Here is a 23,513-nt window from a genome sequence, read left to right on the forward strand (position 1 = left end):
AGACTTCTTTCAAGTCTTCCCTCAGCCTCTGCCGCTCCAGAGAAACCAAACTGACATTGTACATTGTATATCTTGTAAAATAATGATTTTAATTTGTAATATCATTGAGGCAGAAAAGAGAATCAGAGCCAAAATCAAAAATGCACATATATATTATATGTATTTTTGCATATGCCTTGGTGTATCCAGATATATACATTAGTATTACTCCACAGGCCACTGCTTTTGTGTGAAACAAATGTGGCAAGCACTGTCAGGCCACATTGTGTTTAACATCACCAAGGTGCAAATTATCATCTCACAATTTGAAAGGCTGCCAAGTTAATGAAATTATCTTTTTCATATGTATTTATTATGTTAATGAGTGAGTATATGCATCAAGAAAGAAGGCAGCTCAAAAATAGAGTTATCTGTGTGGAATTAATTGCAAATCAAATGCTGGGTATTTATTGAGATGAATAAGATTGAGTAGAATGGTATCAATTAATTAATAAACTGAAGATATCATGTAATCATAAATTAACTGTAATTTACTGAGAACAACAGCAGTTTGTAGGAAACGACTGGGAGGAGATAATACAAGGACTGACAGCTCCTCTATTGATTGAAAAATGTAAGAGAAAAAATGAATGTCACAAGACTGTTTTGTCATATATGACAAAGCTTATACAAGCTTCACAGATCATATTTGCAATGCAGACGCCATTTATAGAAATGTTGACCATCAGACTAAAGGTCAGTTTACTGATTAATGCATAACAGATCTGTTTACAGTTTCTGCAGTATAAATTAGCATTAAACACCGAGGACCATGTAGAAAAGAGAAGAAAGTCACAGTAAGTACAGCTTGCTTCACTTTGGGTAAAAGGACCTTAAACTATAATCAGACATCAAGTAAGAAACTACTTAATAAACAATTACTTCTAAGAAGCTAAGTTGACAATATTTGAACCTCTTTAGAATTCATTAAGCTTGCTTGGCATAAAAAGCATCCTCATTAAAGTTGTACAGATCCTAAGGGTGAAGTAGATAAAAACAACTTGGTCTTTGAACAATCTCAAAGCACTGCAAAACAAGTCTGTTCTTTCCTTTACAGGTTAAAGATGAGGAAACTAATTCCTGTAGCTTTGTTACTCACTGTGCTCTACAGTGGAAGAGCTATTACTAATGGAAAAATGACTGCAGTGAAGGCTACAACTCAACAAGCGCATTCTGCTTCAAGAACTAAAAGCAATCTGTCTGCACTCAAACTTTCAGCTGCAAATACAGATTTTGCCTTGCGTCTCTACAGACAGATTGCCTCTCAGCCAAGCTCAACTTCCAAGAATATTTTCTTCTCTCCTATAAGCATCTCCTCCAGCCTGGCCATGTTGTCACTGGGTGCAAAACATAACACTCGGGATCAGCTACTACGTGTTCTTGGGTACTCCAATATGTCAAAGAACGATGCAGCCGAGGTGCATGCAACATTCAGATACCTCCTGCAGGAGTTAACTGGTGAAAATAGTGAGCTGCATATGATGATGGGGAGCTCTCTCCACATCCAGCAGGGATTAAGTCTTCAAAAGAAATTCCTTGACGATACAAGGCAATTTTATAAGGCAGAGACACTCAGTGCTGATTTCAGAGTATTAGACAAAGCAAAAAGAAAGATCAACACTTACGTGAGAAAGCAAACAAATGGCAAAATCCAAGAATTCATTAAAACGCTTAATCGAAACACTGTAATGGTACTTATCAATTATGTCTTGTTCAAAGGTAAGAGTGTTTTCATGCTATATCAAATTTACACATTTGTAAATAGATCTGTGGCTTTCACATTTCAGGAAGGAACATCTCTTAATTTTTTTCTCAACTTAACTTTGCTGGGTTAAAATATTCTCTAGTTCTATCCATTAAGGAAAACTAGTGCAGTGAATTAATCAATGAAGTTGTGTTGATGAGGAATTAATCTTTGAACTAGTTAAACTAGTCAAATCTGAGGAAATTTTTTTTTCCATCCAAGCTATCTTTAGTGCAACAACTTATGGTTAATAAATTAACTTGAATGAGTTAATGACTGACAGGTTTTGTATTTTCAATCAATTATAACCATAAAATGGTGGGGATATGGGGAGAGGTGGCCTTGGTGCGACCTAGAATTTTTTTCAAAATTGTTTTTAAATTAAAATCTGCTCTCAACAGTTGATGTGTTTACAATAGGGCACTTGTTTAGAAAAAAAAAACACGATTCCAAACAAGGACATAAGATTGGAAAGTTATATTTTTGCCCTAGCCAGTTCCAAAGGAGACCAAATTGAATGAGGAAGTAGGTGGGTGGGATAAGCAGGAGGACCAGGCAGTTTGACTGAAAGACCACAAACCAACCATCTGGGGAGGGGAGTGGTTGGAAGTTGAGCTTTCTATGGATAAAAAGAGAATGCTGCTCACCTTCAATGTGAGTTCATAAAGACCAATGGAGACGAAATATCTGCTTTAGAAAGGAAATTAGCCTAGGCTTTGAAAGTTGATCAAGTTTCTGAATAAAATATTATTGACAAAGAGTAAAAGTTTATTTTGGTAGCTCTAAGTGCCAAAGTGGCACAAAGTTATTATTCTGTTGAATATAACATGAAGGGCCAGATTTTACAGCACCAATTCTCCCCTCAACCCCACCTCCACTCCCACACTGCCAGCATGTTTTGAGATGGAGGTCATGGGCAGAAGAAGGGGTTTATATTCCAGTGAATGACCACTTGACTGCCTCATTTTATCTCTGTCACTACTTTTCCCCAGGTGGGGGCAGTCCATGTGAGTTGGGTGGTTCAGACAAGACATTGGGAACCTTCTTTTTGAGTCTTCTCTGTCCATTCAAGACACGCCTCTCATCTCCAGCCTTTCCCCATGATCATACCCCCATTCCCTAAATCCTCAAAACTAGCCACTCACTGGAGTCTATCAGCATGATCCCGCAGTTTCCCCAGACCTACCTTAAGTCCAGATTCCATAACTTTCTCTTCTTTGGAGACCACCAGCCAAGTTCCTAGCAGTAGCCAGTACCTGGCATTGTTGGACCTACAGAGCTGGCAGCCAATCAGATTGGCCAGCTGCTCTCCAAGGTAGGAATTCCTTCCAAGATGCATGGTTCAATTCTCATCCTGATCCAATTAACACTGCCTTCTATTGACAAGAAGCTCCCAAATAACTTGGCTTCAGGGAATATAACACCCCGTAAAATCCACACTGGCATTGTGATGGGGGTCGCTTTAAGTGTCTATCTATTTGCTCACCTAACAATTCCATAGTGGACTATTTCATAGATTTACACCCAACCAGATCTCATGAAAGATTTCCTTCCAGTAGATTGATAAAGGCCAAAGGGGCACATATGAAGGGATCATCATATCCAATTTTTATAAAACTGTTCAATCCTAGGTTACACTTAAGTACAACTAATTATTGGCTTACAAAAGCAAATTCTGATTTTTGATGGGTGCGGATTCATCTGGTGGCAAGATTAGCGTCAATACCTCAGGAGAATATCCAAAACCAAGAACTTATCAACAACAACCTCTTTTTAAAATACTAAATTCTTTTAATTACCTTTTTATTTCACATTTTATTAACAGATATATGTTATATGAGAACTTCATTCCTAGCATCTTTATATCCAAGTAGTTCTCCAGGTGAAATTCTAGTGTTTGGATGTTATGGCCCATAATTTGCAACGTGAATTAACTTAGTTTTTTGGAAGGTGAATTTCTACAGCACATATCTGTCTGTCATTCAGCACTGTGGCTTCACTTAAAAAGTTGGAGAGTGAAGTTTTTGGAAAGTAAAACACTTGTTCACTTAAAAATACTTGTCAAAATTTGAAAAAGTTCTGAGCGCTGGGAAATGAAACATTTTTAATCTTGAATATTGAGAGCTAGAAAGAGAAACATGTTGCCAGAGCACTTTTTTATGTTGCACTCTTAACAACACATGCAAGGATACTAAATTTCAAATGACCGTAATTTATGCTACAGGAGTGAATAGTGCCAATTGACATGACAACACTAATTAGTCAAGACATTGCCATAGAGAACAGAGAAATATGTTTACATTCAAGCTCCTAGATAATTCACATGAGATTAAAGGCTTGATCATGTTCCTTTTTTCCATGTCTGAGAATGTATATCACTTCCAACAAATGTGAATGCTCCAAGTTATGAGCTTGATCAATTATCTTAAATTAGTTGCCAGTTTATCCATTGGCATTATTGATCAGATGTTGCCTAATTGTCGAATCATCTCTAACAGTAGGTTTATGTGTGGATCTATCTGAGTACGGTTTGTACTCTTCCTATTACAAATAACCAAAGGAACATTTTGTTTGATTTGTCAGCTAATTGTTGGAAAATAAGGCTTCCGAAGTTGGCATCACATCAGATCAGTTGGTTTAGCTTAGTAGAGGGTTGGTTTAGCTCAGTAGGCTGGACAGTTGGTTTGCAATACAGAGTAGCACCAACAGTGTGGGTTCAATTCCCACACCGGCTGAGGTTACCATGAAAGATTCTTGACAGTGGCACAGTGGCTCAGCAGTTAGCATTGCTGCCTCACAGCACCAGGGACCTGGGTATGATTTCACCCTTGGGTGACTGTCTGTGTGGAGTTTGCACGTTCTCCCCATGTCTGTGTGGGTTTCCTCCCACAGTCCAAAGATGTGCAGGCTAGGTGGATTGGCCATGCTAAATTGCCCATAGTGTTCAGGGATGTGTAGATTAGGTGGGCTTTGGGGGAATGGGTCTGGGTGGGGTGATCTGAGGGTCAGTGTGGACTTGTTGGGCCAAAGGGCCTGTTTACACACTGTAGGGATTCTATGATGATCAGAAATTCATACATGACATTGTTCAATTTTCTTGTTGGCGAAATGTATTTTTGGACTGGTGGCAGCACCGTTTTGGTGGAAAATCATACTCCTATAACAACCGCATAATAACAGTGAGAAATGGCTTGCTTATCTAATATTTCAGATTTCAGGGACATTTTGCCTTTCCAGGGTAATTTGAGGTAGACCAACACTTTTCAAGTCTGGAAGTCTTTGGCCCATGAATTTGCAAAATGCACTGTGATTAATGATCTGATCAAGATAGCTAATATCCTGTAGGATAGGTTTGATGTATTCTGTTTTGGTATCAGACTCGCAAGGTGATCAGAAAGCTAGGACCCAATGTATAAGTGAAAGTAAGTAACAGAGAAGCACATTGACCACCATCAGGTTGCTTCATCTCAAAAGTGAATTTGACAGCAGGATGGAGCATATTGGAGTGTGAAAGGAAGGCTGCAATATCAAAAATTATGAAACATAATTGCATCATCTAAATATCAGAAATATGCTTGGGATAAGACATTAGCACTTGTTCAATCAAAAATGTGTTTCACATGGAAACGACAAAAATATCAAATAAAAACCAAAAGAACTGCAGATGCTGTAAATCAGGAACAAAAACAAAGTTGCTGGAAAAGCTCAGCAGGTCTGGCAGCATCTGTGGAGGAGAAAACAGAGTTAACGTTTCGGGTCCGGTGACCCTTCCTCAGAACTGATGGTGGCTGGGAAAACATCAGTTTATATGCAGAAAATAGGGAGGTGGGTGGGGTAGGGAGTAAACGATAGGACAGAGCCCAAAGAGAGAGAAAGACAGTTGGACAGACAAAGGAGTTGCTAATGACCAGGCTGGGAGGGTGAGTAGTTGTTAATGGGGACTGTTAGTGACTAACAACAGGGGGTGTGTAATGGCAGGCTATGTGGTAACAAGACCTGGTGTGTGGGGTGGGGGGCTGGGACATGGGAGAGTTTAGGCCCTAAAATTATTGAGCTCAATATTGAGTCCGGAGGGCTGTAGGGTCCCCAAGCGGAAAATGAGGTGTTGTTCCTCCAGCTTGCGTTGGGCTTCACTGGAACACTGCAGCAAGCCAGAGACAGAGATGTTGGCCAGGGAGCAGGGTGGTGCATTGAAGTGGCAGGCAACAGGTAATTCAGGGTCTTTTTTGCGAACAGAACATAGATGTTCTGCGAAGCGGTCGCCAAGTCTATGCTTCATTTCCCCAATGTAGAGGAGACCACTTTGTGAGCAGCGAATGCAGTAGACTAGATTCTTGGAAGTGCAGGTGAAGTGTTGCTTCATCTGGAAGGTATGTTTGGGTCCTTGGATACTGGGGAGGGAGGAGGTAAATGCACAGGTGTTGCACCTTCATTGGTTACAGGGAAAGGTGCCGTAGGGCTGTGGGGAGGTGTTGGGAGTGATGAATGTGTGGACCAGGGTGACCCGGAGGGAACGGTCCCTGCGGAAGGCGGACAAGGGAGGGGAGGGGAATATGTGTCTGGTGGTGGCATCTTGCTGGAGGTGTCGGAAATGGCGTCTGATGATCTTCTGGATGTGGATGCTGGTGGGATGGTAGGTGAGGATAAGGCAAACCCTTTTGCTGTTGCGGGAGGGAAGAGAAGGGGTGAGGGCGGAAGTGTGGGAGATGGGTCGGACCTAGTTGAGGGCCCTGTCAACAACGGAGCTGGGGAATCCTCAGTTGAGGAAGAAGGTGGACATTTCGGAGGCTCCCTTGTGGAAGTTGGCCTCATCTGAACATATGTGACGGAGACGGAGGAACTGAGAGAATGGGATGGAGTCTTTACAGAAAATGAGATGTGAGGATGTGTCAGTCAGGCTAGACCTAGAGGGGATTTCAAAACACCATCAATTTGGCATCCATCATTGATACTGAACTTGACTGCGTAAATTAAAAGAAAACAGATTCCGAAATCAGAGATAGTAACTACATTTCCATAACAAAATAGTTCTGGTACAAAAGTCATTGGTCTCCTGCAGAGATAGGTTCCTACATGAGCTCACAAATTGACCACAGACATAGACAAGGCAATGCTATCAATAGATAGGGTGCATTTAGTCTTCATGAAGGTGAAGGAATCTTTCACTGTATATATGGGAAACTCAGGAAGAACTGGCTGTGATAATTCACTTAACCTTTAAACAAATTCATGTAGTGTAGAGTCATTAATCGATAAAATAAGTTGCAGTTAAACATCACTTTTCTCTGGTTCGTTTTCCAGCTTGCCTTTCCAGTTTTGTTCTCCTGAATTGCTCTTGAGAAGGTGTTGTTAGGTCAAGGGATTTCCAAGATTTTACCTAGCAACAGTGAACAAACAGTGATATAGTTCCAGGATGGTGTGTACCGTGGAGCTGAATTTACAAATGGTGATATTCACATGTGCCTGCTGCCCTTGTTGTTTGAGATGTGGAGATCATATTTTTGAAGGTGCTATTGAAGGAGGCTTGATGAATTGCTGCAGTGCAACTTATAATTAAGTCCTAATGTCTTTGTGTCAGTGGTGGAGGGATTGAGTCTTTGAGGTTGTGGATGGCGGATCAGTCAAGTGGGTTGCTTTGTCCTGGATGTTGTCAAGGTTTTGAATGTTATTGAAGCTGCACTCATCCAGACATGTGGGGAATATCCCATCAGACTTCTGACTTGAGTCTCATAGGTGATGGACAGGCTTTGGTTATTCAAGAGATGAATTACTTGGTGCAGATTTCTCAATCTCAGACTTGTTCTTATATCCGCAGTAATTATATACCAGGTCCAGTTAAGTTTCTGATCAATGGTAACTCACGGGATATGGATAGTAGGAGATTCAGCTGCAGCAATGTTGTTGATTGTCAGAGGGAGATGGTTAGTTTCTCTCTTGTTAAAGATAGTCATTTCCTGTTATCATTTCAAGCAATCTGAGGCCAGTGATAGAGCGCAGATGATAGGAGAGCAAAGCACTTCTCATTCTGTCTCGAAAGGATCCTACCTCCATCCCTCCAGCATCAATATGATTTTTTTATTTTGCTCACAAGTCATTTATTGGCCCTTCTGAGTACAATCACAGTGTTAATGCCCTTTAATGATTAAACTTGGAACATTTTGTGCTGAATGCTATATCTATTAATAGGGTTGCCACTGGCCATATTAATTTCATCTCCAGCTAACAGTAAAGCAAACCTTTCATCCCACCAGTTTATGCTGGCTTCAAGCCTAGATCTCATTAGTAAACGAATGTTGCAATCCATTACATCAGCTATTGGTTCTGTTTGTTTATTTATCTCCTCCTGTAGATTTTGCAATTATATTTGTTTCTCATAGTAAATACTGATGACTGAACTAAAAGGATTTCAATGATGGAATAATTAATAAACTGTTCACAACACTGCGGAAACAGAAACTCAGCCAATATCCAAGATCTTTATTAACAATATGTCTTCACCCTTGCCCATTGAAATGCTGACAGACAAACTTCATACTACTAGTTTCTCAGATTTCTTCAATAAGCACTACATAAACTGAAAATATAAAAATCCTGACTTAAATTATAAATCACAGCAATAAACAACTACCATTTAATTTGAGGAGTGGACCACTCCATTCAGAAGAAAAAAGGCATGATAATCGCTGCTCTTTTGACCCTAGCTCAACACTGACCCCAGCAGAATGACATTAAGTGCATCTCACTTTAACTTCGATGTGGAGATGCCAGTGTTGGACTGGGATGGACAAAGTCAGAAGTCACATGATACTAGATTATAGTATAACAGATTTTTTGAAAACACAAGTTTTCAGAGTGCTGACTTCACCTGACGAAGGAGCAGCACTCTGAAAGCTTGTGATTTCAAATAAACCTGTGAACAAGAACCTAGTGACTTGTGACTTCTGACTTTCTCCTGTAATAAAGCAGAGGTCGACCCCCCCCCCGATAACTAAAACTGAAACACCCAGAGAGGCTCGCCTCACCCTATAATCCGTTAAAATAAGTGTGAGAAGTGGTATAATCTGCGTCTCACCCCATTCTGTTATAAAAGAACGATTAAATGAAATAAACTCCTGAAACCCAATCTATAATCAACAAGTAACAATTTATTTATCTAACTCTAACAGTGAACAAATTAACTGAACTATTAACAAACTGAACAATTCCCCTCCAACTTCTAAATATTCCCAAATAAAACAAAATTCTAATGCTATACTGTTCCAATAAATACAAGTCCCACTTATATAAAGCAAAATAAAGAAAAATTAGAACTTAGTCTCTTGAAATTTCAGCCGGGTCACATCTTCCAGAACGTTCTGTGTCTTCTCCGTTGATCTTCTGTTAGGAACACCTTCTCTGTTGAATTCTTCTGTCAGGAATATTAACTAAGAGTGCTGCGTTACCTTTATTTAGATAATGCTTTCTCCAAGAGCTCAGAGAACTGATCTTTTAGCAGATGTTGGTTTGCTCTCTGCTGATTTTGCAACTGTCCCCATCTTTTACATCCTTGACAACATATCAATTTCTTATATTAGGATTGATCCTAAGTTGTCAAAACCATCAGATTTAAATTTAATCAGTTTTTAGTACATAGGTGCCTGGTTCAAATTAATTGGCTAAATCAAAACTTGTTGTCTTGATAACAAAGCTGTGGTTGGCTTGCTAACCATCCAGCCTTTTGATACAATGTTATAATTCAGGTGCTCTATGCACCTGCAAACCCATAAGCTGCCCATAGATATTTTTTCTTTAATTTCCAAGCCTGAGAAAGCACATAATCTTTTAAAGGGACCACACACTGCTTTCCCTCCTATCATTTTATAAACATCATTATTTAACAAATACCAAATTCTGACATCCTGCCTTCCAATCCACTAGTACTCTACACAACTTCGCAACACTTCCCCCTTTAAGAAAAAAAATCATTATGAAAAGATGGCTTTTTTTAAACCTTAATGCCATTATTAATAGATCTATATCTCATTAATCTAGAATTACACATCTCATACTAATTCTACATATATACAACATTGAACATTACTGTTTCTATCTTATATAAACATTTTTCTTTTAAAGCCACGATAAATCATCCGCAATAACATTTTCAAGACTTGTAATGTGTACAATCTGTAAATTAAATGCTTGTAACATAAGACTCCAGTGAAATAATTGGGTGTTTTTGTCCATAAATCTTTCCAAGAAATATCAAAGGATTTTGATCGATACACAACCGTCTCTGATGCTTTGTTTACAACGTAAATATTAAAATGTTGTAAGGTCAGTACCAAACTCAATAACTCTTTTTCAATGATTGGATTTTTTTCCTGGTGGATATTGAGTCTTTTTTTAAAAAAAAAACAATTTGCCTATCAATTCCACAGTCATCTTCCTGTAACAATACAGCTCCAACCCTTATATTGCTTGCGTCAATTGTGACTTTGAAGGGTTTTAAGAAATTTGGCATGAATAAAACTGGTGTGGTGGTTAACACTGCTTTTAAATTCTCAAATGCCGCCTGGCGTTGTTCTGTCCACTGAAATTTCATGTTCTTTTTTAACAAATCCATCAGCGGTGCCACCACGCTACAAAGTTTGGTACAAATTTCCTGTAGAATCCGCTTGATCCCAAAAATCATAGCACTTCCTTCTTTGAGGATAGTGTTAGAAATTCCTCAATGGCCTTTGTCTTCCCGTTCCTTGGTGTCTTCCGTCCGTGTCCGATGTTGTGCCCTAAGATGTCACTTCCACCTTCACAAATTCTGTTTTGCCAAATTTATGACCAACTTTGTCTTCCATAGTCTGTCAAAGAGCTCTGCCAAATGCTCCATTTGATCTTTCCACGAATGAATAAAGACGACTAAGTCAGCTATATAAATGGCACAATTAGTCAATTCCTGCCACAACTCTGTTCATAAGTCTTTGAAAAGTGGTTGGTACATTCTTTATTCCAAAGGACATGACTTTAAATTGATATAGCCCATTTGGGTTACAAAAACAGAAACTTCTTTCGCTCTCTCCAACAAAGATACTTGTCAGTAACTGCGAAGTAAGTCCAATTTTGTGATGTAAGTGGCTTGCCCTACTTTTCCCACACAGTCCTCCAGCCTTGGAATTGGGTATGAGTCAGGTTTGGTCACGGTATTGACCTTCCAATAATCTATGCAGAATCATTGAATGCCATCAGGCTTGGGAATCAACCCAATAAACTCTATAATGTCTTCTTGGAGTATTACTTCCACTTCCTTCTGTACCTGCACTGCTTTGACAGGATTAAGGCTGTAGGGGTATTGAAACAGCATTCCCTACATCAACCTCATGTACTATGGTATTAGTCCTCCCCATTCTATTTCTATATATGTCTTCATAGCACTGTAACGAGTCTTTCAGTTCAGTTCTCTGTTCACCACCCTATCCCATTCTTTAAGGATTTCCTCATTATTCAATTTATTCTGAGGTACGTCAAATTCCAAATCATCTGGATTTGATTCCTCACTCTGAGTTTCAGTAACTAATACTTCCTTTATTCATTCACGGGATCGAGAGTGTCGCTGGCTAGGCAGCATTTATTGTCCAATCCTAATTGCCCAGAGGGCAGTTGAGAGTCACTCACATTGCTGTGGGTCTGGAGTCATATGTAGGCCAGATCGGGTAAGGATGGCAGTTTCCTTCCCTAGAGGATATTAGTGAACCAAATGGGTTTTTCCCAACAATCAACAATGGATTCATGGTCACCGTTGGATTCTTAATTCCAGATATTTTATTGAATTCAAATTCCACCATCTGCCATGGTGGGATTCGAACCCGGATCCCCCGGAACACTATCTGGGTCTTTGGATTAATAATCCAACGATAATACCACTAGGCTATCACCTCCCGAGATTCTCCAGTTCCCTTTCCCTACCACAGTAGGATTTCAGCATGTTCACATGACATGCCCAACAATCTTTTTTTTCCTATCTGGCATCTTTACCAGATAATTCCCCTGACTTAATTTCTTCTCAATCTGATAGGGAACACTAAACCTTGCTTTGAAGAGATCTCCTACCACTGGTAACAGCACCAATACTTTATCCTCAAGGGCAAATGTAAGGATTTTACATTTGTTATTTGCTTCTTGCTTCATATGTGCTATGCCACTTTCAAATGTTGTCTAGCTAACTCACCAACTCTGTTTAATCTTTCTTTCACCTCAGATACATAATACAACTGTGAAATCTCTGACTTCGGACCCATCAACTCCTCCTTAGTTAATTTTAAAGGACCTCTTACTTCATGTCCGAATATCAATTCAAATGGAGTAAACTGAGTCGATTCATTTGGAGCATCTCTAATAGCAAATAATATAAATGGGAAACCTTTATCCCTATCATTTGGGTAATTCTAGCAATAAGTCCTCAGCATTGTCTTTAGGGTCTGATGCCACCTTTCCAATGCTCCCTGGGGTTCAGGATGGTACGCACTAGATTTAAACTGTTTGATGCCTAAATTATCCATGACCTCCTTTAATAATTTGGCAGTAAAATTGGACCCTTGGTCTGACTGAATCTCCCTGGATAGTCCATAATAGGTAAAGAAAGCAAGCAACTCCTCCACAACCTTTTTTGCCTTGCCATTCTGTAATGGAATTGCCTCCAGAAATCTGGTAGACACATCCATCACGATAAGCAAATACTGGTTCCCACCTTTGGTTTTAGGGAGGGGACCTACACAATGAATCATAACCTGCGTGAAAGGTTCTTTAAAAGTAGGAATTGGCATCAAAGGTGCTGGTTTTATTGCTGCCTGTGGCTTTCCTACCCTCTGACACATATGACAGTTATGGCAAAATTCAACCACATCTTTATGTAATCCAAGCCAATAGAAATACGTCTGTATCTTTTACTTCTGTATCTCAGCCGGAGTCTTCCTCACTCCTAGATGACCTCCTCCAGGTAATTCATGTGCTACCCACAATACTTCCTGTCTCTATTTCACTGGCAACACAATCTGGTGAAATTCTGCCCATCTCTTGTCTGCACTAACCTGTCAAGGTCTCCATTTCCACCTTAAGATTTTAATAACAAACTAGAATACATTCTGATTCCTTTTCCAAGTAGGCTTTATGATATACATCCTTTATCATCTTGTCTTTTTGTTGTAGATCCATTAATTTTTCAGAACTAAACACTTCTGCCTGATCCTCTACCTGCTGAGGTTGTTCCTTTACCATTTCATCAAACAAAGTGTCAGCTAACTGGACCTCAACTCCTCCATCTTTCTCTTTTGTTTTCCCTTCTTGTTTTAGTTTATGGCTGTGGGATCTTGTCACCGTACAGTCCAGAAAAATTCCAGGGTATTTTCCTTTTAACTCCTCAGTTCCCTGGTTTTCTTTCAGCTTCTCTGCTACAATGGGCATCACTCCCACCTTTGATCTGGCTATATTGTTTCCAAGAACAAACTGTATTCCTGGAATAGCCATTCTTTCAATCACTCCCACTAGCACTTCCCCAGTCTTGATTGGACTTTCTAGCCTCATCTTACACAGGAGAACATTGATTCTCTCTCCATTTATTCCGCAGATTATCACTCTCGGGCAACATTTCCAAAGGAGGGCAAATATTCTCATCTCTTACTATTAGAGGCTGACTAGCTCCCGTATCTTTCAATATTTTAATTTCTTTTCTTTAACTTCACCTGCACTTCCTACAATCTAGTCTACTGCATTCGCTGCTCACAAAGTGGTCTCCTCTACATTGGGGAAATGAAGCATAGACTGGATGAGTGCTTCGCAGAACATCTACATTCTGCTCGCAAAAAAGACCCTGAGCTACCTGTTGCCTGCCACTTTAACGCACCGCTATGTTCCCTGGCCAACATCTCTGTCTCTGGCTTGCTGCAGTGTTCTAGCGAAGTTCAACGCAAGCTGAAAGAACAACAGAGATAGTAAGAATTGCCGATGCTAGAGTCAGAGATAACACAGTGTGGAGCTGGAGGAACACAGCAGGCCAGGCAGCATCAGAGGAGCAGGAAAGCTCATGTTTCGGGTCGGGACTCTTCTTCATTTCTGAAGAAGCATCAGCTTTCCTGCTTCTCTGATGTTGCCTGACCTGCTGTGTTCCTCCAGCTCCACACTGAAAGAACAACACCTCATTTTCCACTTGAGGACCTTGCAGCCCTCTGGACTCAATATTGAGTTCAATAATTTTAGGGTCTAAACTCTTCCCTGTCCCAGCACCCCCACCCCACACACCAGGTCTTGTTACCACATAGCCTGCCATTAAATACCACCTGTTGTTAATCACTAACAGTCCCCATTAACAACTATTCACCCTCCCAGCCAGATCATTATCAACTCTTTGTCTGTCTTTGTCTGTCCAACTCTCTCTCTTTAGGCTCTATCCTATCGTTTACTCCCTACCCCATCCACCTTTCTTTTTTCTGCATATAAACTGATGTTTTCCCAGCCATCATCAGTTCTGTGGAAGGGTCACCGGATCTGAAACGTTAACTCTGTTTTTTCCTTCACAGATGCTGCCAGACCTGCTGAGCTTTTCCTGCAACTTTGTTTTTGTTCCTGATTTACAGCATCCGCAGTTCTTTTGGTTTTTAACTTCTTGACGTACTCCCCCCGTTCTACCAGAGTAAACCTTACCCACAGAGGTGAAATCTTTGAAGATATCGGGCACTATCTTACTATTCAGCCCATGATTAAGCTGTGCACTCTCCTGCAGCTCCTCGACTTTTCTTGGGATTTCCTTCACTATCTCAATAATCCCACTGGTTTAGCCTGTTTTACCACATCCTTTTCCCCAGTGCCTCTCTTAAACCACCAGCACTGAGACTTTGTGTGTCCCAACCTATTGCAGTGAAATCACCTGAGGTCTTTCACCTCTTTTCCAGCCTCTTGGGTTTCTTTTTTTCACATGTGGTAAACTGTTCCCAGTGTGATTGACTTTTTGTTTTTCATTGAAGGATCTCCCTCTTTCCCAATTTCTTTCCCTCACAGAATAAATTTGCTGTCAGATGCTAGATTTTGATCAATGCACTAATGCGTATTCATCTACCATCTCTGCAGCTCTTCTCACTGTTTTAGCTTTCTGTTCCTCAACATGAGTTTTTAAAACTCCTCCAGCAGAATAACATCTCTCAGATCCTCATATGTCATTTCTATCTTTAATGCTCTCACCCATCTATCAAAGTTGCTGTTTTTAATTCTTTTAAACTCAACAGAAGTCTGACCTGGTTCCTTTCTTATATTTCTGATCCGTTATCTATATGCTTCTGGTACCAATTCATAGGCAAAATAGCCTGTTATGCTTCTTCATAGTCTCCTGACACCTTCTCTGACAGTGCTGCAAACACTTCACTAGTCTTACCTGCTAACTTGGTCTGAATTGGCATTACCCACATATTCTCTGGCCAGTTCATCTGTTTAGCCAATTTCTCAAAGAAAATGAAAAAGGCTTCTACGTCTTTTTCATTGAATTTTGGTAATGTTTTGACATTTGTATATATCCATAAGATCATAAGATATAGGAGCAGAAATTAGGCCAATCGGCCCATCAAGTCTGCTGCGCCATTCAATCATGGCCGATAAGTTCCTCAACCCCAGTCTCCCGCTTTCTCCCCGTAACCCTTGATCCCCTTGATAATCAAGAACCTATCTATCTCAGTCTTAAATGTACTCAATGACCTGGCCTCCACAGCCTTCTGTGGCAGTGAATTCCATAGATTCACCACTCTCTGGCTGAAGAAGTTCCTCCTTATCTTCGTTCTAAAACGTGTTCCCTTTACTCTAAGACTGTGCCCTCAGGTTCTAGATGCTCCTACCAGGTCTTTGGCTACGATGGGTTTGCTCATCATCACTCTCCTCCTCACTTTGCCTATCGTCTACCTTCATTTCTATCCTTTCACATTGGCTATCCTGTCTAATTTGCTACTTCCAAAGTTCAACCTCTCTCTCTTTCTCCCTTTCTTCGATCTCATTTTCATTTTCTTCTGCCCTGGCTCTTCTTTCCCTTTCTTTATCTTCTAACTCCAATTGTCCAATTTATAATTTAATTTTTTTCTAATTCCACGGCATTAACTGTTTCTCTGGTGTACCTAATGCTTGACTAACTCTTTTGCAATTTCAGCTTTCTTCTTATCCCGAAGTTAAATTCAATTTTAGTCTGTCTGCTAATTCTAAAAGTTTCTCCCTTTTCTGTCTTTCTAAATTTTCTTGGCAATTTTTTTTTCTTTATTCATTCACAGGATGAGGGTGTCACCACATGAACGAATAAAGAAAATTTGGGAAGCACCTTTGACCCCAGAACATCTTTAGCAATGTTAAGAGCCGTTTTCCCACTTTTGATTCAACCAACAACAAGCAAACAAGCTTAAACAGATTTTCCACTTCTCATCTAAGTTTTATTCAAAGATCTAAGATACTAGTCTGCAAGTCTGTTTCTAAGTCTGCTGGGACCTTTTGTATCCCAAATCTGTTCAATTCTGTCCAAATCAGTTCAGATCCATCCAATTCCATTCAGCTCCGATCAATCCCAACCTGTCAAAATCCCAGACCTGAGCGAGCTAAATCCCGCACCCGAGCTGTGCTGATGCCAGATCCAAGCAAGCAATCTGTTATAAAGTGTTGGTTGACCCCTCAGGTAACTAAAACCAAAACACCCAGAGAGGCTCACCTTGCCCTATAAACTGTTAAAGGAAGTGTGAAAAGTGATATAGCCTGCCTCTCACCCCAATCTGTTATAAAAGAGTGGTTAAATGAAATAAACTCCTGACACTCACTCTATAAGCAACAATCAACAACTATTTATTTATCTAACTCTAACAATGAAAAAATTAACTGAACTATTAAGAAATCAAGCAATTCCTCTCTAACTACCAACTATTCCCAAATAAAACAAAATTCTAATGCTGTGCTGTTCCAATAAATACAAGTCCCACTTATATAAACTAAAATAAATTAAAATTAGAACTTAGACTCTTGAAATTACAGCCAGGTTACATCTTCCAGAATGTTCTGTGTCTTCTCCATTGATCTGGTAGGAATGCCTTCTCCATCGAATCCTTCTGTCAGGAATATTAACTAAGAGTCCCGCAGTACCTTTATTTTGATGATGCTTTCTCTTGAGCTCGGAAAGCTGATCTCTTAGCAGATGGCAGTTCACTCTCTGCCAATTTTTCAACTGTCTCCATCTTTTACACCCTTGATGACATATCAATTTCTTACAATAGGATTGGTCCTATGTTGTCAAAACCATCAGATTTAAATTTAATTGGTTTTTAGTATCTAGGCGCCTGGTTCAAATTAATTAACTAAATCAAAACTTGTTGTCTTGATAACAAAACAAAACTGCAGCTTGGCCTGCTAACCATCCAGCGTTTTAATACAAATGTTACAATTCAGGTGCTCTGTGCACCTGCAAACTCACAAGCTGCCCATAGACATTTTTTCTTTAATCGCCAAGCTTAGAAAAAAGCACATAATCTTCTAAAGGGACCACACATTGCTTTTGCTCCTATCATTTTATAAACATCAATATTTTACAAACACCAAATTATAACATCCTGCCTATTAATCCACAAGTACTTTAACTAACGTCGCAACAGTCCACTTTAAGTTCATCATTGCTTTCTCAATTGCACCATCTCAGCCAATCAGAACTGACTTGCCAACCAATCAGCACATTTTTCTCCTGAAGAATAAGTTGTTATGATCATTTGAAGTTGGTATGAATTTATCCTGATCAGTGCAAGGTACAATCATTTGTTCAAAAACAGAAATTGCTGGAAAAGCTCAGCAGGTCTGGCTGCATCTGTGGAGGAAAATCAAAGTTAATGTATCAGGTCGAGTGACCCTTCCTCAGGAAGAAATTTTGAGTTACCGAGTGAGTCAAAATGACTGTGTATTTGCTGCTGTGAAAATGAAAAGAATTATGAGGCAGAATTGGTATTATTTCTATTCTTTGTGACAAAGCTATGAAGAACAATATTATTCATTTTAAACTAAAAACTGAGCATATTAAGGTTGCGGTCCTGCTGTCAATGCTGGAGAAGGAGTGTTATAGGCTGTGTTGCAACCACAATCTCACTAAGGAGCAAAAAAGAGGGATTTTGTAGGTTTTGAAAACAGCTCAAACAGTGAGAGGGATCACATATTGATCAGTATGTGACCATTCTGATGCATCTAGCTGGATTCTGAGAGTTTAGACAGTAGAACAATGATCTAATCACAGAAAAGATTCTTTGGCCAAAAAAAAACCCTCCTGTGAGAGATAGTAGGAACTGCCGATACTGGAGAATTTGCGATAACAAGGTGTAGAGCTGGATGAACACAGCAGGCCAAGCAGCATCAGAGGAGCAGGAAAGCTGATGTTTCGGGTCTGGACCCTTCTTCAGGGTGAGAGGGGAGAAAATTATTCTCAAGAAAGACCTGTGCAGAAACTCTGAAATTGTCTATCATCAACTAAGGTGTATGAATGGGAGATCAGATGAGCATAATGCCAAGAAATATTCCAGGATAAATGAAAACACCAGTTTTGCAATTAAGAAATATTTGTAAAAGTTCCAGCAGAAAGATTCAGATCAGAGGACAGGATATAAGTATTATCAAGGACATCACACAAAAGAAAAGGAATCATATCCAACATGTGGAAATCAGTGCTGTAACTGCAAGAAGCTGAATCACTTCACACTTGTTTAGTTAAAAACAGCAAGATGAGTCTATAAAGATGGCCAATACAGAGACACCAGCCAAAGATTAAGACAAATCACTTTAGTGTATACAGCAGCTGGTGTTATCAGGTTTAAAGTTAATAAATGGTTTGCGATTGTTAGACTGATGTGTGTGGAAGGAGAGCATTAGGTGAATGTGAGGTATCAGATAGACACTGGTGCTCTGTGCACCGTCATGTGTGAAGTGGCTCAGGATGGTGATCCAACAATGAATCCCTCAAATGTAAGTTTGAGGCTGTACAATGGAGCAATATTCATACCAATAGGACAAATAAGGCTGAGAGATAGTAGACAATAAGCAAAATAAACACAGAAACATAGAAGATAGGAGCAGGAGGAAGCCATTCAGCCCTTCGAGCCTGTTCTGCCATTCTTCACAATCACGGCTGATCATCCAACTCAATAGCCTAATGCCACTTTCTCCCCATAACCTTTGATCCATTCGCCCCAAGTGCTATATCTAGCCTCCTCTTGAATACATTCAATGTTTTGGCATCAACTACTTCCTGTGGTAATGAATTCCACAGGTTCTCCACTCTTTGGGTGAAGAAATGTTTCCTCCTCTCCATCCTAAATGGTCTACTCTGAATCCTCACACTGTGACCGTATCCATTCATCTCTGTTGAGGCAAATCAAAAGCTTAGATTAACAACCCTTAACATGCCAGAAGATGTTTGTAGTGTTTCACAGCCTGCTAAGCCATTGACTGGCAAACAGATCCTATAAGATTGCTAAGATGCTTTTACCAGTCTTAGACACCTTCCTGATAAATATCATCTCAAGGTAAATGAGAGAGTGAAGTCAACACAGCATTCGTCAAAGAGAATTCCAGGTGCTCTCTTTTACCATTTTTATCAGTCTCTGTGTGAAAGACGGCTATTGGTAGATGAGGCTTGTTGAAAGCAACAGTTTTGGAGCTAAATTCTCAACATCATTTCAAAAATACAGATGCTTGCCGTTTGGCTTTTTCTCTCTGCTGGAAGTATAACAATACAGATAGCATGCAATAATGAGCAATATTCCAAAGTGGAAGCTACGTAGCTTGTCTTGTCTACCATGTAGCTATGTATGAAGAGAGATAACAAGGTGTAGACCTGGATGAACACAGCAGGCCAAGCAGCATCAGAGGATCAGGAAGGCTGACGTTTCAGGCCTAGACCCTTCTTCAGATATGGGCTTCGCAATGGGGTTAAAATTGTTTCAGAGATAGTAGGAACTGCAGATGCTGGAGAATCTGAGATAACAAGGTGTAGAGCTGGATGAACACAGCAGGCCAAGCAGCATCAGAGGAGCAGGAAGGCTGATATTTTCGGGCCTAGACCCTTCTTCAGAAATGGGGGAGGGGAAGGGGGTTCTGAAATAAATAGGGAGAGAGGGGGAGGCAGATAGAAGATGGATAGAGGAGAAGATAGGTGGAGAGGAGACAGACAGGTCAAAGAGGTTGGGGATGGAGCCAGTAAAGGCGAGTGTAGTTGGGGAGTTAGGGAGGAGATAGGTCAGTCCAGGGAGGACGGACAGGTCAAGGGGGCGGGATGAGGTTAGCAGGTAGGAGATGGGGGTGGGGCTTGACGTGGGAGGAGGGGATAGGTGGGAGGAAGGACAGGTTAGGGAGGCAGGGATGAGCTGGGCTGGTTTTGGGATGCGGTAGGGGGAGGGGAGACTGAAGCTTGTGAAGTCCACATTGATACCATTGGGCTGCAGGGTTCCCAAGCAGAATATGAGTTGCTGTTCCTGCAACCTTCGGGTGGCATCATTGTGGCACTGCAGGAGGCCCAGGATGGACATGTTATCTGCGGAATGGGAGGGGGAGTTGAAATGGTTCGTGACTGGGAGGTGCAGTTGTTTAGTACGAACCGAGCGTAGGTGTTCTGCAAAGCGGTCCCCAAGCCTCCGCTTGGTTTCCCCGATGTACAGGAGGCCACAACGGGAACAGCGGATACAGTATACCACATTAGCAGATGTGCAGGTGAACATCTGCTTGATGTGGAAAGTTGTCTTGGGGCCTGGGATGGGGGTGAGGGGGGAGGTGTAGGGGCAGGTGTAGCACTTCCTGTGGTTGCAGGGAAAAGTGCCGGGTGTGGTGGGGCTGGAGGGGAGTGTGGACCGGACAAGGGAGTCATGGAGAGAGTGGTCCCTCTGGAAAGCAGATAAGGATGGGGAGGGAAAAATGTCTTTGGTGGTGGGGTCGGATTGCAGACGGTGGAAGTTTTGGAGGATGATGCGTTGGATCCGGAGGTTGGTGGGGTGGTACGTGAGGACAAGGGGGATTCTGTTTTGGTTGTTATTGCGGGGACGGGGTGTGAGAGATGAGTTGCGGGAAATGCGGGAGACACGATCGAGGGCATTCTCAACCACTGAGGGGGGGATGTTGCGGTCCTTGAAAAACGAGGATATCTGAGATGTACGGGAGTGGAATGCCTCATCCTGGGAGCAGATGCGGTGGAGGCGAAGGAATTGGGAATAGGGGATGGCATTTTTGCAGGAAGGTGGGTGGGAGGAGGTGTATTCTAGGTTAGAATGAATGAATGTATGAATGCTAGCTATGTATTAATGCTGATTTGCTCTTCCATGAATATGGAAACATAATGGAAGCAGGCATTGCAGACCAAGTGAGAATCTTGTGTTACAGATAGAGAGATTTTACCAATTGAACCCGAAGCTGAACAAATAAAACTTGTTGTTGAAGATATCTGAAGTCAAGTACATCAGTCATATACTGACATCAAAATATCTTTGCCCTGTCCCTGACAAGGTGAGACCTATAGCAGAGATGCAGTGCAGTGACCAACAGGCATGAAAGCATTGCAATGATTTTTTGTTTTAGATCTTCAGAGTGTGCATGCATGTGCAAGCTCCTGCTAGGTGCAAGATATTGGAGCAAAAAACAAGAAGCAACTTCCACTGGAATCAAGCTAGTGACTACAATGTCAGCGCTAAGGTACCACAATGTCAATGATGAAGTCACCTTGCAGTGTGGTGCTAGTGAGGTAGGACTTGAAGCAAACAACTTTTATGTAGCAAAGACAACCCAGGGCATTAATGCAAACTAAATAACATTATAGTCAGATATTGCCTTGACTTGTAAGCAATTTAATCAAGACCTTTCATTGCAACCTACTCGGGAAGGTGTGCTAATTCCCAAGCAATATTACTCCCATGGTCACCACAAAAGTTAATGATTTAATTGAAGCATGCAAAGTCCCTGATTTACCTGTCTGTTGGAATAAAGTTAACAAATTACACTAAGCAAGTTCCTGTACTTAACAAGAAGTACTATTTATTACAAGTAAGTACACTGTGATCACATGTAAACAACTATGAACTATCAACATATGGCTCTACTAGTTAGAAGTCTAACCCCACACATACAGACGGCAAAAAAATTGGTTTTATGGGTGCAAGGGGAAAAAAAACTGGGAAACACAGTTCAATAATACCAGATCAGAGATTTCATTGAAATGTTCCTTTTGACTTGTCAGGACCCTTTGCTGTTTCATCTTTTTCTCCAGGTTCTTCTCAGAGACCAGGGCAGTTGGTACACTAAATACAAAGTGTCTTAATCATTGGTTAAGAGCAACAGCTTACAGCAACAGGTGGGAGAAAAGTATTAAAGAGCCAGTAACAATCACAATGTCTCTTTTTTTCTATGTCAGTGTACGTCTTCTGCTATAAGTTTAAGTTTCTTAGAAAAGTATCCCACTGTATTCCTAACTCATCACCTTTTAACAAGACTGCACCTACACCCAACTGACTATCATCAATTGCCATTTTGAAAGGTCTGGAAAAATCAGGGGTGGAAGTTAATGGATCATTTATTACAATTGCCTTCAGCTACTCAAAGGCTTCCTTGACATTCCACTGACCATAGTACTTTTGTTTATTTCCTTCACAGATGTGTTAAAGTTACAACTAATGTACTGAAATTCAACACATATTTTCAGTAAAATCCACACATTCCTAAAAATATCATGATTTTTCACTTAACTTTCAGAATTTCTATTAGAGCCTTCACTTTTGCTGTACTGGTAACAGCAATCCTTGAATTATAGGATGTCCTATGTAATTTATTCGTGCTTTTGCAACTTAACTTTCAGCTAAATTTATTACTAAATTTATAATTGCTCAAACAGGTCTTCCATTTGTCTCAGAGATAGTAGGAACTGCAGATGCTGGAGAATCTGAGATAACAAGGTATAGAGCTGGATGAACACAGCAGGCCAAGCAGCATCAGAGGAGCAGGAAGGCTGGCGTTTCGGACCTAGACACTTCTTCAGAAATGGGGGAGGGGAAGGGGGTTCTGAAATAAATACGGAGAGAGGGGGAGGCGGATAGAAGATGGATAGAGGAGAAGATAAGTGGAGAGGGGACAGACAGGTCAAAGAGGCGGAGATAGAGCCAGTAAAGGTGAGTGCAGGTGGGAAGGTAGGGAGGAAATAGGTCAGTCCAGGGAGGACGGACAGGTCAAGGGGGCGGGATGAGGTTAGTAGGTAGGAGATGGGGGTGAGGGGATAGGTGGGAGGAAGGACAGGTTAGGGAGGCGGGGACGAGCTGGGCTGGTTTTGGGATGCGTTAGCGGGAGGGGAGATTTTGAAGCTTGTGAAGTCCACATTGATACCATTGGGCTGCAGGGTTCCCAAGCGGAATATGAGTTGCTGTTCCTGCAACCTTCAGGTAGCATCGTTATGGCACTGCAGGAGGCCCAGGATGGACATGTCGTCTGCGGAATGGAAGGGGGAGTTGAAATGGTTTGCAACTGGGAGGTGCAGTTGTTTAGTGCGAACCGAGCATAGGTGTTCTGCAAAGCGGTCCCCAAGCCTCCGCTTGGTTTCCCCGATGTACAGGAGGCCACAACGGGAACAGCGGATGCAGTATACCACATTAGCAGACGTGCAGGTGAACATCTGCTTGATGTGGAAAGTCTTCTTGGGGCCTGGGATGGGGGTGAGGGGGGAGGTGTAGGGGCAGGTGTAGCACTT

General features: G+C 41.0%; 1 protein-coding gene across 2 annotated transcripts; it reads left to right on the top strand.

Annotated features, from left to right (window-relative positions):
• Positions 1–759: 759 nt before the first annotated feature.
• On the top strand, positions 760–22,133 carry LOC109913529 (alpha-1-antitrypsin-like protein GS55-MS). 2 transcript variants are annotated; one of them, XM_048600217.1, is made up of 3 exons: positions 760–836; positions 1,097–1,758; positions 22,047–22,133. In XM_048600217.1, the coding sequence occupies exons 2-3, from the start codon at positions 1,104–1,106 to the stop codon at positions 22,079–22,081; spliced, it is 690 nt and encodes a 229-aa protein (XP_048456174.1). In that variant the 5' UTR covers positions 760–836; positions 1,097–1,103; the 3' UTR covers positions 22,082–22,133. The 2 variants fall into 2 exon arrangements, with proteins under 2 accessions (XP_048456174.1, XP_048456175.1); XM_048600218.1 differs by lacking the exon at positions 760–836 and adding an exon at positions 841–894.
• Positions 22,134–23,513: the final 1,380 nt, after the last annotated feature.

Source organism: Rhincodon typus, chromosome 8, assembly GCF_021869965.1.
Source record: "Rhincodon typus isolate 14 chromosome 8, sRhiTyp1.1, whole genome shotgun sequence".
Classification (NCBI taxonomy): domain Eukaryota; kingdom Metazoa; phylum Chordata; class Chondrichthyes; order Orectolobiformes; family Rhincodontidae; genus Rhincodon; species Rhincodon typus.

Coding starts and splice junctions, on each gene's coding strand:
- LOC109913529 (XM_048600217.1), top strand. CDS start 1,104: ATGAGGAAACTAATTCCTGTAGCTTTGTTACTCACTGTGCTCTACAGT. Junction 1,759..22,046: donor CAATTATGTCTTGTTCAAAG/GTAAGAGTGTTT, acceptor CTTTTTCTCCAG/GTTCTTCTCAGAGACCAGGG.